Raw genomic sequence first — 16199 nt, 5'->3', positions numbered from 1 at the left:
TCCAAAAACTCCACGAATTTAATTGTACTTGAGTTGCGTCTTTCTATTTTGATCAATTTATTCTATATCTATATTTCCCAATAGAATTACTCAAGATCCTCCTTTTATTTCATTATTTCAATAATAATATTGCATGCAAAATCATTGTCGACCACTTTTATTATTTGGTTCCACATTTTCTCGAATTGACATAACTTATCGAGATATCTTATTTTCATTATTTTAAAATTCAGTTTCAGGTACTTGAATCTTTTCTTGAGTTTTACTTATTAGTTATGTCTTGGGTCTCTTCTGGAGCACCCGCCTCCACTATATGACCATCTAGAATAATTTTTCATCTTTGGAACCGATTAATCTATATAAATGCTTATCAAATACATCTAATAGTTAACTTGTAATGAGTTATCGTTATTGAACTTTTAGTTCAAATTACTCTCCCCCTAACTCATTACAAGTTATTATTTATCTTCCCTTAATGTCAAGAAAACTATCGAATCAAAATTGTAAACACAAATAATGTCATAATTGAATCTCCAATGCATTCAAAACATCTAATAATACAAAAAAAACTTGTCATTAATATGTATTCCCCACTTTCTTTGAGGATTCACTCATCTTTGTGCGTTGTAGTGGAGCAATTGGAACATATACGCACATACAAAAAATTCAAATATGAGAAATATTTGACTCTTGACCAAAAATCAATTGTAATGGGAGTATTTATAACTTATTGGCTTGATGCGTACAACATATAAATCAACATAATCTCATGCTGAAATAGAAAGTTTAGTTCTCATAAGTAATGATTTAACAATTAGTTGGAGGCATTTGATAAACAATTCAGCAAATCGTTTTATGTGTGAACATGAGCTATAGGATGTTTAATTTTTATCCCAATTGACATGCAATAATCATTGAAAACTTGGGATTTAAACTCACCAACATTAGTAAGATGAATTGTTTTAATTGCATAATCTGAAATTAATCATTTAAACAAGTAATCTCGCAAACGACAGGTTGCAAGTTAATAACGCATGTGATTATTTTGTAGACGCATCTACCAAAATCATATAATATTAAAACCATCAACATGGTGGATGAATGAGCCCATATTCATTTCAGAAATGCAAGACATTAAATCTCAACTTTAACTAGTAAGTTTCTAAGAATCAATTGTCATTGAGAACAAGCAACAAATGATAATTCTTTAAATTAAAGAATCTTCTGGTTCTTTAATGAATGTTCATATGAATTCTTAATTAATTTTCGTATCATATATGATTCAGGATGGTCTAACTGGTCATGCCAAGTAGTAAATGCATTTGTATCAGTAAACTTCTAGTTTACTTTAACATGTGTTTCAATTGTACTAAATTGTAACAAATTAATAATTTAACTATCATTCATTTTAATTTGTATCCGCATATATGTAACATCCTGAATTTGGGGCCTAGAAGAGTTAGGTTTTGAGTCTGGGATTCAGATAGAAGAAAACCTGAATAATTAAGAAGTTTTAATTATTATCGCTTAAGAAAGAATTTTTACTACTAGGAAATTCTTACTATATTTATTATTACGGATATTTTAAATTTTTATGAAATTTTAATTAGTATTATGAGATAAAATTATTATTATTAGAAAATTTTATCTGTATCTATTTTTATTGATTTATGGAAATTATAATTATTATTAGGAAAAAATATATATATATATTATCGTATTTGAAATTTTCATTATTATGGTTATTATTATTATTATTGTTTTAGTTTTAAATAAATTACAATGGATTTAAAGTGTGGGAAAAATTGGACCAAGACTCTAGCAAAAAATTATTATTTTTGCTTCTTTAGGGATCTGGACATTAAGGTTTATTAATAAGTTAGGCTAAAATTAGACATAAGGAGGAGTCTGCCCAGTGGTTAGGAGTGTTGGGCAGCAGAAGGAAACGAGGTTCGATACCAGCGTGCATAAATTGGGTTTTTTTAGTATACAGGTTGCAGTTGGAATAGGCCTTAAAGGAAGTTACGAATGAAGTTTGACACAAAGAGAGCCTGTGGTGCAGTGACAAGCAACGTATGTGTGTGTTAAAGAGGTCGCAGGTTTGATTCCGTACATGAGCGAATCTGTTTTATTTTTAAAGTGGGCGAATCAAGCAGTAAGGTTTATAATTTATTGTGACCATATATTAGCAAGGAAGGAAGCCTGGTGCAGTGGCAAGCAGACATGGGCGTGGGCGCTAGGCGGACGGAGGTCCTGGGTTCAAGTCCAGGCGAAGGTATGTTTTAATGTTATATTTTTAAAATGAACGGGACTTCAGCAGGTAACCTTTAAGATAAAAGGTGACGGTATATTACTGAAAACAAATGCCCGTCCCAGTGGCCAGCAGCGTCTTTGGGCAACCTGGGGTCCTAAGTTCGATCAGCTATGCGCAAAGGGTGATTCTTTTTGCTGAACGTGCGTGGGAAGGACCGTATGGAATTGAAACAGTACCAGTGCAGGAGGAGTCGGTGAGTGGGGGACTGCTGCTCAAGATGGGAGTTTGAATTAAATTCAAACTTTGATTATGATTATGGCCATGAATTAAGGAGATAAGGAAAGAATTAAAATTGGAAAAGGATTTTATTTTATTCTAATCTTAATCTTATTTCTTTTTGCTCTTATTCTTTTCTATTTTTCCCAAAAGTTGAACAATTTTCTAATTTTTTTTTTAATTATTTTCTTTCCTTCTCTCATCTATTCCCCTCTTTTCTTTTCTTTCTCCTCTTGCCAATTGTTCTTAAGCTAATCCCTCTATTTTCTCTTTCGTTATTTCTTCCACAAACTCTCTATCTCTCATTCTTCCTCTCTTTCATTTATAGTAAAAGTTGAACCGATATTCTTTTCATTGCTAACCGAATATCAACAAGCCGAAATCCTGTGATCACTGCTTGTGCCGATTTCTTCAAAGCCGGGTTCTCCTATGTTCTTTTGTTTTTATTTACAATTATCTTTTTTAATCCTAGATACCGACAGCAATTCTACTTCAAGGTTACTGTTTCACATTATCGCTCTTCTTCACCACCCAAAAGCCGAAAGTACCACGGGTTTAGGGGCTTGTAGCCGAACTTCTTCAAACTCCGGATTCGGGTTTTACCATTGTTCTAAGGATAAATCTGCACCGGATTGTGAGGAAATCAAGTAGGAGTAAAGGGTAAGTACTTATCATCTCAGATCCGTTCTTATTTTTCAAAGTTAAGAAAAGCCAAATCCCTAAAATATAGGGAGGTCATCGAATTGGACATGTGGCTCTAAGGGTTTTTAATCGACGTTTCATCAATGATTAGTGTCTTCTTAAGTGTTGGATTGAAAGCGTGAATCATTGGAACAATCGGATTCGAGCTAGCTATCGATCGTGGCAAAAGGTAACGCTTCAAAGGCTTTTAGGGACATGGTTCGATCATGGGTGAGTAAGTTTTGGAATTTAGTGATTATGGTTTGTAAATAAGAATTGTGCTAATCAATTTTAGGATATCGAAGAGATCTCGATGAGCGATCGTCATGAATCGGTGTGTACCGAACACCCTTTCTTAGTTCAATTAAAAAAGTTTAAATGCCAAATCCGGCATTTCATGGTCATGTGAGTATGCGATGCTCTCAAGTCATAGAGTAATTGTTAGATCCGCACCGCAAGGTGGTAAGCACGCTCGCGTGACGCTTTAGCGTATTTCAAAAAAGGGCTCGATGGGCCAAAACGGGCCCAATGGGCTTACGAACCAACATGGGTAAGAGATGGGCAAATTAGCTCATTAGGTAGATGCTGGAGTCAAATTGCATAAAACCGATAAAATTACTGAATTAGCTTGTGTAGTAGCATAGATCACGTAATTACCCCTAAAGAACAAAATTACCAATATACCCCAGGGTTTAAATTGGTGACGCATGATTGATTACTACATATTTTGCATGATATGCATTTATTAATATCTGCTGCATGGGATTGGGGTATTAATGGAGGAAGTATGAAAGTGGTTCATCCACGATCGGAGGCTTTGCCTCAATCGATCGAATTTGAGTGCGTTCTGTTGCAACTGTGGTGTGTATGGTGGGTGGGTTGAGATATTCCCCACATGGTGTGTAGGGTTGGTGCAGGCGCATTATAGCGGTTGGTGGGTTGAGTAGTCTCCCGGATGGGCTTGCATTCATTATTACTGTTGATACTCATGTTCTTCGAACCGGGCCTATGGGCCACACTGTTATGTAAAAAGGGCTAAGGCCTTGCATCAGATTCGAAAGGGCTTGACCCATCAGTGTAATCGTTATCTGAATAGGGCTTAAGCTCAATGGGCTCGAGCTGAATTGGGCTTTGGATGGGTTTCTGTATACAGAGTTTTCCCAAACTCATCCCCTTCCTCTTCCATCCTTGCAGTGAGCCCTAGAATTGGTGGACTTGGAGTCAAGGGATTCAGAGTGGCCATGAAGATTGATTGCCGATTTTAAATAAGTTTAATATTTATTTTGGATTATTTTATTATGCTTAAAGTTGTAATAAGGTCGCTCTTTTAATTACTTATATTTTGGGGATTATTAAACTGGCTAGCATTAGGGTTCGTTTTATAAAATCTACTTGTTTTTAAAAGATCACGATGACGCAAAGTTTCCATAAAGTAAATATTTTCTCAAGAAAAATAAATATTTTAAGCAAACGATTTGCAACCTTAATCATTTTCTTAAGCTGGTCATAATCAAACGGTTTTCTCAAAATTATACGAGATGTTAGAGTGTGGCAATGGCGGTGTGCATGTCTAGGATTGGATCCAAGAGAGAGCTTGGTACTTAAGCGTCAAGCGGACTCACCTCCTCTTCTTCCTAGTTTCCTACCCAGTGCGCAGCTTCCATTCACTTTAACCTACTTTTAAAAGTGTCTTTTACAACACCAACTCAGCTTTTCCAAACTAAGTAATACGGAATGTTTTGAACGCATCAATGTGGCGCATTAGATCCGGTCATAACGTCCAGGCCGGGTTTGGGGTGTTACAATATAAGTACTATTGTGACATTTACTACTGGAAATGTCTAAATCAATGTGAAATCTATAATGCCACCAAGTCAAAAAATATAATTTCTAAATAATTGTATGTAATATTCGCTTCAGGGTATATGTCAAAATCTTCAAATGCCCAAAAATCTATTAATAGCAAACTTTGAGAGTGGATCTTATTTTACAGGTATACAACAAGTACATAACCAATGACTTTTCATAAATAAGTTTTCTCTCTTGCAAGTTCTCATCAATAATATTTTACCACTTAATTTTAATTGAGAACTTATTCTGAATATTATAGAGTTATACTCACAGTTTTTAAAATTTTGCAACTTCATGTGCATCCAACCATAACAGGCTTTAAATAGAATTACCATATTCTACTGCTCACATTTTTCTTTTAAATTATTCCAGAATTTATGTAGATCTTTCATAGTTAAATATTTTACTTCCAACCCCTTAATGCGGATGATGACAAAAGAAGATCACAAAAATTATAAACTAAATATAAATAAATAACTCAATCCTCTCTTTTTCATCATTTTAAAATAGATATTTATAGCAATAGTGATTCGGATGAAATATAATATTTTCCTAATTCGAATCTTAATATAAGATCCATTATAAATATCTTTTAAAAATTAACCATCACAATATATTAATATATTAGCTCTTCTAGAGCTTTCGACTAATTTTGTACTATCAAATATTGAAATAATACTTGTTTGTTTTAGTACAAAATTAGATAAATACTTTCTATCTATAATGATAGAATTTATTACTACATTCTCATATCCTTCCTCAAAGAATATTAACAGAAACAAAATATTTAGGCATATGCCACATATGTGGTCAATAATATTTCATACCACATTGATAACATAAGTTATCTTTACCCTTTGAAGAGTTATCTTGAGAACTCTCATTGTTCTCTTATTTATTACTATGTTCTCACTTTTAGTGGTCCATGAGTATATCTTTTATTTTCTTTATGCTTACATTCACTTCGGGGAATGCAACAAATCTGGTAGGACAGACTTCTAAACGTCTCTATTGATTTTTTATTTCATAATCAACATCATAAACATATGTGGATTTTAAATCAAAATCTATCCATTCATGTTGTCACGATTATTCTCCAATTATAATAAATAAAACATAGTAAAATATACCTGAAGATCTTTAACATCATCGTCATCACCTTGACTATTATCACAAGCATCCATTCTGAGATTGAATTTTTCAACATCTTGAAGATTGATTTGTGGGACGACTTCGAAAGATTTTAAAGAAAAAATAGAGAATCATCGCGCTGATAACATGTTATAAAATAAAGAGAGATGGGGAGAATAAAAAAACAAAGAAAATATGAAAGCAACAAAGAATGTACTTTATTGATTAAAAGGGGTGATTACAATGCTTCATCAGAGTCTATTTATAGGCATAATGTAATACCCCAAAAATTTCTACAGTAAGATATTATCTTTGATATAGTAAAATAAGGAAATAAAGTAACAAAAAGGGAAATTTTGAGTTATGACAACATTGAGAAGTAAATTATGATATCTTGATTCAAGAAAGGACTAAATTGTAAAGGTGAGAAAAGTTTTGTGGCCCAAGAGTAAATACTCAAAATTTGAGGGATTAAAATATAAATATGAAAAAGTGGAAGGACTAATAGTGCAAATATTTTAAGGGTGGAATGATCTAGAAACCAAAGAAAATTGATGAATTAGGACCACATTGAATAGGTGAAGAATTATGAGAGACTAAATTACAATTTTACCAAATTAAGTGATGACTCAAGAATGAAATTTTAAAAGATCACAAAAGGCAAAATGGTCAATTGGAAGAGAGAGAATTCTAGAAGGCAATAATGATGCTAGAGATATTTTGATATTTTATAATTATTTAATTAGATAAATATTATTTTATTAATATTTTAATAAGATATTTTATTATTATTTTATTATTATATAAAGAAAGAAAGATGAGGAATTCTCATCCATCTTTCCCATGCAAAACCAACGTGAGAGGAAGAAGAAGAAATGAAGTTTTCATTTCTTTACAATTTGGTCCTTCTACCAAAAATTTACCATTTTCACCCAAAAATCAAAAGAATTTCCATAGCTACCAAGAGAGAAAAATGTTAAGGAGACAATGGGAAGTTGGAATATCAAGTTGGATTCAAGAAATGAAAGCTGAAGGAGAGAGAAAATCAAGATGAAGATTGAAATCAATAGAATAAGGTAAGAATATCATCATTTCAATATATTTTTAAGTTTGATATTATTGAAAAAGCATGTGATTGATGTTAATGTAGAGTTTCCTTACATATGGTCCTATGTTCTTGATATATTAGTGAAGTGAATATAAGAGAAAGTGAAGGGAAATAATGCAGAGAAAGAAAGTAAGAGTGTTATAAACATGGTCATTAATATCTTGCGCTAAAACAATTTTTGGTAGCAGTAGTGGTCTAACTTTGAAAAATCACAAAAAAAATTGTAGAAATCGAATTAGAAGTTGAATAAAATATGGAATTAAATTTTATTGAGTCTAGTTTTACATGGAAGAAATGGTGTAAGCAATGAAATTGTAAATTGTGAGATATAACAAATTTAGTTAGACAAGGTCAGAATGATTTTGGGTTCCCCTGTTTTGACTTTGGAAAATAATAAAAAAAATTGGAGAAAAATAATTAAGGAATTATATTTATATTTTTAGAATTCTGAATGAGTCTATTTTCAAGAGAAATAAATAGGAGAATCATTTGAATCCTGTACGAGGAGATAATTAATTTTTAGTGAAGAAGGGTCGAAACTGTTAGATAGCAGAATAGGGGTGAATTTAAAGAATAAACTATACTTATTGGATAAATCAAAAATTATAAAAATTTTATGGTAAGAAGATATGTGAGTATAGTTTCATGGAAAATTATCGGATCTTAATTTCGAGTTCTGTAGCTCAAGATATAAATAATTTAGTGACTATGACGCAAATGGACAGTTTTGAATATCCATATAAGTAAATAATGAAATTATTGATAATGTTACTTGTAGCTTGTTATATAAATTAAGGATGTTGAATGGAGAGGAGGAAAAATAAATATATGAATTTTCAGCTAGCAAAGGTTTTGTTGGGTTTTTCACATAGGAAGAAAAACAAAACCAAGTTATCCAGATGAAATATGAAGCTCTTGTTGAAGCTACAGCAACAAAGTAATAATTTCGGATGAAGTATGAAGTAAGTTTGAAATTTAAGGACTTGAGAGTTGCAACCAAACGAACAGAAGCAAAAGGGATGAAAAATTGAGAGAAGTATTTCATCCGGGTAACATACATACTGTTGTTTGTTGACACCTTTAACAGGTTTACATTCAAAATGGATAATTTGTATGTTTTAGACTCGGGAACTAAATTGAATAAAAGAAAAACTGTAGGGGAAATTTTGTAAACATGTCAAAAATGACCAAAATGAAGGAAATGAATTGTTTTATTGATTAAATTAATAAATTGAATGAAATTATTAATTTGGATTAATATTGGGTGAAAATCGGGAAAAAATGAAAAATTTACCAAAATGCCCCTGAATCTTGATATTTCTGCAATTTCGCCAGGTAAGTTCGTGTAACTTGAATTATATTCTTAAATGTTTGAAATGTATATTATTGATGTGAATATGATTTGAATGTTCATTGTATGAAAATTGATGAAACATTGATATATTTGATAAAAAAAGGGAAGAAATCCCGGTTGAATGAAAGGAAAATTCGATGGATATCTGAAAAGGAATTGACAGTAAAAAGGATCTAGCCAGGACAGGTGATCCTATTCAGATATAGCCCTCCCAAAGAATATGTGGAAAATGGATTTAGCCCGGACGGGTAATTCGAATTAGGGTCTGAATTTAGCCTGGACTGGTAATCCCGACAATACTCTATAAGTTTATATTACAGGGGATTTAGCCTGGGCTGGTAATCCCACTGTAAGAATGAGGTTCGCGGGAGTGTGCTTTCTAAAAGGAAATGTGTAAGACCATGGTTGAAAGATACCACGGCAACATGATATGAAATGTGTAAGACCATGGTTGAAAAATACCATGGCAACGTGACATGAAAAGAATAAGACCATGGTTGAAAGATACCATGGTAACGTGACATGAAAAGAACAAGACCATGGTTGAAAGATACCATGGCAACATGACGGGAATGAATAAGACCATGGTTGAAAGATACCATGGCAATGCACAAGACCATGGTTGAAAGATACCATGGCAACATGACGGGAAACGAATAAGACCATGGTTGAAAGATACCATGGCAACATGACAGAAAATGAGTAAGACCATAGTTGAAAGATACTATGGCATCATGTCAAAGATAAATAAGACCGTGGATGGGAGATGCTATAACATCAGTTGAACAATTGATATTCAGGTAATATGTATCTGATGATGAACGGTTATATGGAAATATATGTACAAAATAGTTGTATGAAATAATTAAGAAGATAGATAAATGAAATAAGTATAGGAACATGGAATTTAATTTATGTTAAGTTTAATATGAACTATTACCGAAATAAATATACATAAGATATAAGGAAATGATGATGCATGAAATATTGATATAGCGAAATGAATGATATATGCTTATGAAGAAATGGTAAGAGAATAATATGTTTTGTGACATGTACATATATGATTATCTTTGATATGTTGATACAAGGAAATTATGTAAGTTGAGACAAGGAAATTATGTAAGTTGAGACTATTATTAAACTCAAGTGTGATATGTCGAAAAAACAGGTATATCAATGTTGAAATTATATGAAATATGTACAAGTATACTAACAATGTTGATGTTTGATACTTAGACAAGTGCCAAGCTATTGATTGAACGGTAATATGTTTATTTGTATGATGCATTGAATCAGTAAGTATTTAATTGAAAATTTTCTTAAATGATATGTAAATCTTGTTAATGCCTCGAAACCCTATTTTGGCAACGAATACGGGTTAGGGGTGTTACACATAAGAAGTATAAAAGAAGTAGAGATCTAATTCTAATAACTACTAGAATTTAAAGTATATTAAAACTTTATCTTGATCATGATGGATATTTATTTGATAATATATTCGTAACAATTACGCGTTATTAATTGAATTTTTATTTTTAAATTAAACTTTTGAATATTAGAAGCCTGGTACATCAAAAGTGTTATCAATTAAATATAGATTTTTCTTTAATCAAACAAGTGGAGTACACTTGAATCTCTCGCGAATTTCGAACTGATTTGTTTTGAATTGAATGGGCTTTTTCTTTGAAAAATAGATGCAGGGTGAGATGGATTTATTGTAGGAGTGAGTATGGAGTGGAGTAGTTATGATAATTGTTTGCCTCACTTTGTCTTACTTTATGAAATAATCATTTTACCATAATCTATTAAATAGGTAAAAATATAAAAATGTGTTATAGAAAAATCATAAGTTTTTTTTTAGGGGGAATAATTTTTTTTTAAATATTTAATTTCTTTTAGAAAGATTAACAAAATTTTAAATTGAAGCAAGACCGTGTGGAGATGGATGCATTTAATATTTATAGAAATAGTAGTAATTTTCAAGATTATACATTTATAGTAGAACAGGATAGGCCATAAGCACAATGTGTAGCTATGGAACAAGTGGTGGGTTTGTGTAAATTTGTTCCTCTGTACTTCATTGCCATTCCTAATTTTAAAGGTTTGATGTCGCATTTGTATTGAATGACGTTGATTAACTATTGTTGTTTCCATTTTGAGCCATTTAGAATATTGCAAATTATAAAATCCTAATCTAACAAAATAATGGAATCACACTCACACATTATACATAAAAGGGAGTTATCTAAATAAAGATACACTATTTGTTCTCTCAAAGATTTAAACTTAGATAAATATATCTTAACTATTGAGTCAATCACAGATGTTTAAAAATTCAAATTCAAAGTTTTTTTTTCTTTTAATTCAAACCCATCATTTGTATGTTCGAGATTCCAATGTTTGTCACTATTAACGTTTCTTAACTTAAGAAAATGATTGACTATTAATTTACACTATATCTAAATTTGTAATTATGTTAAGGTTATGAGTTAGTTAAACACTAATTTAATTAAAAATAATTAAAAATTACTTAATTTAAAAAATATTATGAGAAAGATATTTTTATTTTTATATAAAATTTATAAAAAATATTTAAATTCAAAATAAATGTAGATAGTAAATATTTTTCACCGATTAAAACATATATTCGGATGCGTGTCTTGCAGTGGGCATATTAAGAAAATGAGAAATATTGGGGGCAAAGTTGGCAGATAAAAACATGGGGGAGCATTTTGAACATGAGTCTAATTATTGGCATTAAATTAATAATGCTTACGAGCGGGTGCAAAGAATATGATTAGGTAGGTATCATTTTATTCTAATAAATTTGGTATTATTAATCAACCACTTTATATCTATCTTATTATTATATTCAATTGTTGAGCTTTAATATAATCAATTAACACCATTAAAATATATTAATCAACAAAAACACTCTTATTAAACTTCTTCAAAATATTGTATCAATAAATTAATATATTCAAGAAAAATTTTTATTTAGTTGATTAAGTTTTAGTTTAATTGACATTAATATTATTTTTGTACGAGAGAATATCGGTTTAAGTACACTGAAACACATTATCTTTTTATTTAAAGGTTAAAAAAGGACTATGATTAGTTCGATATATTCAATATGTTGAGGTGACATGGATAAATAAAAAATTGATTAATGCAATTTTAATATTTTGAGTTTGGAAAGTAAATTAAAATCTAAATTTTGAGTATATCTAGAGAACTAACCCTGAAATTTTAAACTGGAAAGTGCAAAAAGAAAATGTGGACTAGTTTTAGAAATACACAAAGAACGGAGGTCCTAATTTGAAAATTAAAAGATATTAAATTAATCTCCCTTTCCCCAATAAATTAGGGTTTGTTTTCATTCTCCAAAATCCCTCCGCATTTCTTCACGATTGCATTTCGTTTCCTTGAAATCGTAAGTTATTACACTGTCTTTGTTCCCTTTTCCTTTTTCTATTGTTTTTCTCGTTTTCTCATTAATGTCAATAAATACTTGCATAATCGTAGCTTCCTTTAAGTCTCTCTGAACTGTTCTTTAAAGCTATTTGAATTACCTTTTGATTTTTTTTTGTTACTGTTTTTAGTTACTTATACTCGGCTTCCATTTTAGTTCTCCCCCAATTTTCTGATGTACAAAACTTATGAAAATTGTTGCATTCCGAGCTGTTTGATTCTTAGCACTATGGCTATATCAAGTTTACATATAGAAAATTCTTTATAGTTTGTCAAAAAATAATTTTGCTTAATTTGTATGAAATTATTAAAATTTACTGCTGGCATTTCTATTTTAGGAGTAACTGTGAGAAAGTTGACTAGAGGACGTTTTGGAAAAAATGATATAATGAAAGTGCACTTGATCATGAACTTGGAGGGATTTTCCCCCCCTTTTTTTCTCATTTATTTTTATTTCTTTGCAAAAAAATTTGGTTTTTTATTGTCGTGTAGAGGTATGATTTTTACATCTAATTGTGCTTATATGACGTTTTCCTTCCAGGTTTCTGTTTTGATGGTGGTGACTCCCAAAAGTAACTGCTGAGGGTATTTATCATGCCTGCACAATGAAATGCATTTTTTAACTTACTTTACTGATGAAGTTGTGTTTTGTGAGTTTTTATACTTATTGAAGATTGGGTCTCAATGTCGAAATGGTTGCGGGGAACAAAACATATGTTGAGGATGTTGTGATTATTTGAGTTATTTGTTGGAAAGCTTTGTAAAAGTCAAAAGCTTGTTGAGTTAGAACTTGTGAGGTTTACAAAAAATAGCTAAGACGGGGTCGCTGTGTTGTGTGGCTGCAAGGCCACATGGGTCAAATGCAGCCAGTAGAGACTGGGCCATGGGCCCTCATGAGCCTTATTGGCAAACTAATACAAGTTTCTCGCCACCCCCTTCAAGATGGGATTTCCATTTTCAACCCGATGGACTGTCATACAGTTCACATGATGGGAGTCAATTGTATGAATCTTCTACATCTCCAAACAGCAAAGAAAATAGGGGCTGGATGAGGAGAAACTTTCTTTACAATCATCAATATTCTACATCTGATGGTGCTGCGCCCTTTTTAAGTAGTCCATCTGACCTTTCTCAGGGTCCACAGTGGACACCTCCGGTAATACAAGAAATCACTCTTGATGATTATGAAACTGCCACGACAAGAGGTAAGATAGTTGAGAGTGTTACTTTGATTGTTAAGCTGTATTGACATTGTCTTATTTTTTACTGTCACGTCTGCACTTCCATTTCCTTTGCTGGACATGTTTTGTCTGATAGTCATCGGGCAATTGGCTAAATCTCGTTTTGTAACTTATAATTCTCAAATGAAACAATGAAATAGAGGCTTATAAATAAATACACATGTCAAGATGTACGCGTGTATGCAAACATTCAAATGATATGTCTTCCTATGACAAGGACAAGAAGGCCTTCTGATTGATGTCACAAATTGCACTCCTCTCAGTCCCTTTTGATCAAGAGCAGAAATGTTTGATTTCTAGCTAGGTTACTAGGTTTCTGTATTTAGTTATATTCATTATTGTTATCTTCTTCTTGCTTCATTTGATATTCTAATGTAATAGTTCTGATCCTGGTGCGATATGACCCCCTTTTCTATTGAGATGTTGTCATTTTGGGAATGATGGCATATAATAATAGAGGTTGCATTGAAAGAACGTCAAAGAAAATGCAACAGAATTTCCTGCCTATTCACCTGCAATAGCTATGGGATGACTTTTGATTGATTATCATGCATTTGATTTGCATGATCTTTCATTGTGCTATCATGAATATTAGGGACTGTGACCTTAGTGTAGAAAGGATAAAAGTCACTGTAGTGAAACTCAATAGTACGTTTGTCCATGTTCCTCATAGGATGGAGAACTGTTAAACCCAATATTGTATCATTTTGATATTGTAAGACTGGCTTTTATTATGTCTTGGCTTTCCTTCAACCTTTAGCTGTCAAAACTCTCTTCAATTGCCATAACATATTTTGCTGTTCCTTTATTGACTTGTATATATCTCTAGTCTAGCAGACACAAGTTTGTAACTGTCATATTTCCTTGGATGCATCAAATTAAAAAATCATTATGTGGAAGAGAAAGCTTTAGTTTATTTTATATTTATGTAACTCTATCAATTGCCTTTTTGCTTTTAGGTTAAATAACCCTGGTGTCTAACAGTCAGTCAGTTGGTTATCTGTTGATAACTCTAATTTACTGTAGATTTATCTTGTCTGTGTTGAAGTTAGAATTATTGAACTAGACTTTCTTTTCTGAGTTTAGTCCTAGACACCTATTTGACCAGTTTCTATGTTAAAATGAACCTATAGGGCAATTTGATTCACAATACTATTTAGGTGCTCTGCATAGAGTCTTCTTAAGTCATTTCTCTGCCAATGTATCTAGGTTATGTTCAGAAACTTTTTTAATGCTCTTGAAATTTAAAAATTTAATTTTGGAAACATAGTTGAAAAAGCTTGAATCATTTCCATCAGCTTTGTCTGAAACAACTTATTGTCTTCTTTTCCATGTTAGATCATGTTGGCGGGCAGGCACCCTTCGCTTCTCTTGTTGAGGTACCTTATTCTCATCTTCATACTGGTATTAAGTTGAAAAGGTTTTCCCTAGAATTTATGTTTAGTTGATGGAATTTTGCAGGGGACTTCAACAAATGCAGATAGTGGGGTCTCCACTTCATCTTATTCAGACAGTAGTGAGTCTGAGCCCATGGTCAAGCAATGCTTGTCATCTCATCACAACATTTCAAGTCGGTATTGCTTTATGTCCAAACCCATTCACCCTTTGTCATTCCCCATGGAAACTTCTACCACAGGAGTGTCGGACTGTGCAGTTGCAGGGCTTTCTGATGATACTGCCATGCCACAAAGAGATGCCCATCGCTGGAGCAGTGCAAGCAGCAGCAATGATGTTGCAGATATTTCTGAGCCATTTGAATCTGTTATTTTTGGTCGATCATGTGTCCCATCCAATGGATTTAAATGTGGTTTGTGCGAGAGATTTCTCTCGCAGAGATCGCCTTGGAGTGCTCGTAGGATTGTAAGAAGTAATGACATGCCTGTTGCAGGGGTTCTTTCATGTGGACACACTTTCCATGCTGAATGTTTGGAGCAGACAACACAGAAAGCTCGCATAAGGGACCCTCCTTGTCCTGTATGTGCCAAGCTCGAAGAGCAAAATTCTCCAGAGAACCGAGTCTTCTCTAGGCTTAGGAATAGTATTTCACGGCTTAGATCATTTTCGGAGGATGGACCATCAAGGACTTGGAGCTGTGCACAGGTGGGAGACTGTGTTCAAGGGGCTTTGCATCCACCCCAACGTAGTACAATGCTATTGCTTAACCAGAGTCGCATGAAGAAAAATCTCTTCGTGAAGGTTAATTCGAGTAAAGAATTTCCTGGGAAGCTGAGGAAAAGTAGTTCGCCATCTTTGCAACTTTTTGGTGGGAAGTCAATCGATCAGGGTGCAGTCGGGTGCTCAAAGACGATTGCGGGTCCAAGTGTGAAGAGGTAAGATAGATTAGTGTTATGTTGGCCACAAACTTTGCATATATCTGTTAAGGCTGAATAGTTGGTGAATGGACATTTGAGTAAAAAAATTCGACTGGAAACTAGGAGATGTTGTATAGATATGATTTTTGTGGAAACTAAGGGTTGAAATCTGTTAATTTGGTTTGTATTATACAATCTATTTACGATGGTGGAAGTGCTAAATGTGGAAACCAAAATTTCCTGATTATATATGTTAATTCAATTTATAGAAAAGTAAATAAAGTCACTCAACCATTAATAAGTTTATGTACTCATTAAACTATTCATAAATTTTATTCAAGTTATTTAGCTGTTAAAATTATTATTGTGTGGTCTTTTTTATTTGTACTGCTTGCACAAATTTAAAGTTTTTTCTCATTTTTTTACAATTTTTTTATGAAACAACTTTAAACGTCAAGAATTTATAAATTAAAATTTAAACCATCAAATTGATTTAAATTTAATATATGTTTTTTAT

The 16199-nt window shown here is 32.2% G+C and overlaps 1 protein-coding gene across 1 annotated transcript; it reads left to right on the top strand.

Moving 5' to 3' along the window:
* The first annotated feature begins 11915 nt into the window (after positions 1-11915).
* On the top strand, positions 11916-15983 carry LOC108461130 (uncharacterized). The gene is made up of 4 exons (XM_017760843.2): positions 11916-12091; positions 12671-13334; positions 14709-14749; positions 14832-15983. The coding sequence occupies exons 2-4, from the start codon at positions 13013-13015 to the stop codon at positions 15702-15704; spliced, it is 1236 nt and encodes a 411-aa protein (XP_017616332.1). The 5' UTR covers positions 11916-12091; positions 12671-13012; the 3' UTR covers positions 15705-15983.
* Positions 15984-16199: the final 216 nt, after the last annotated feature.

The sequence above is a fragment of the Gossypium arboreum genome, chromosome 13 (assembly GCF_025698485.1).
Source record: "Gossypium arboreum isolate Shixiya-1 chromosome 13, ASM2569848v2, whole genome shotgun sequence".
Taxonomy (NCBI): Eukaryota; Viridiplantae; Streptophyta; class Magnoliopsida; order Malvales; family Malvaceae; genus Gossypium; species Gossypium arboreum.
The sequence above is the reverse complement of the archived record's forward strand: the minus strand, read 5'-3'. Positions and strand labels throughout refer to the sequence as shown.

Excerpts from the sequence above, each read along its gene's own strand:
- LOC108461130 (XM_017760843.2), top strand. The coding sequence starts at position 13,013 with ATGGGCCCTCATGAGCCTTATTGGCAAACTAATACAAGTTTCTCGCCA. Across the intron at positions 13,335-14,708 it reads TGAAACTGCCACGACAAGAG|ATCATGTTGGCGGGCAGGCA; the intron begins GTAAGATAGTTG and ends TTTCCATGTTAG. Across the intron at positions 14,750-14,831 it reads CCTTCGCTTCTCTTGTTGAG|GGGACTTCAACAAATGCAGA; the intron begins GTACCTTATTCT and ends GGAATTTTGCAG.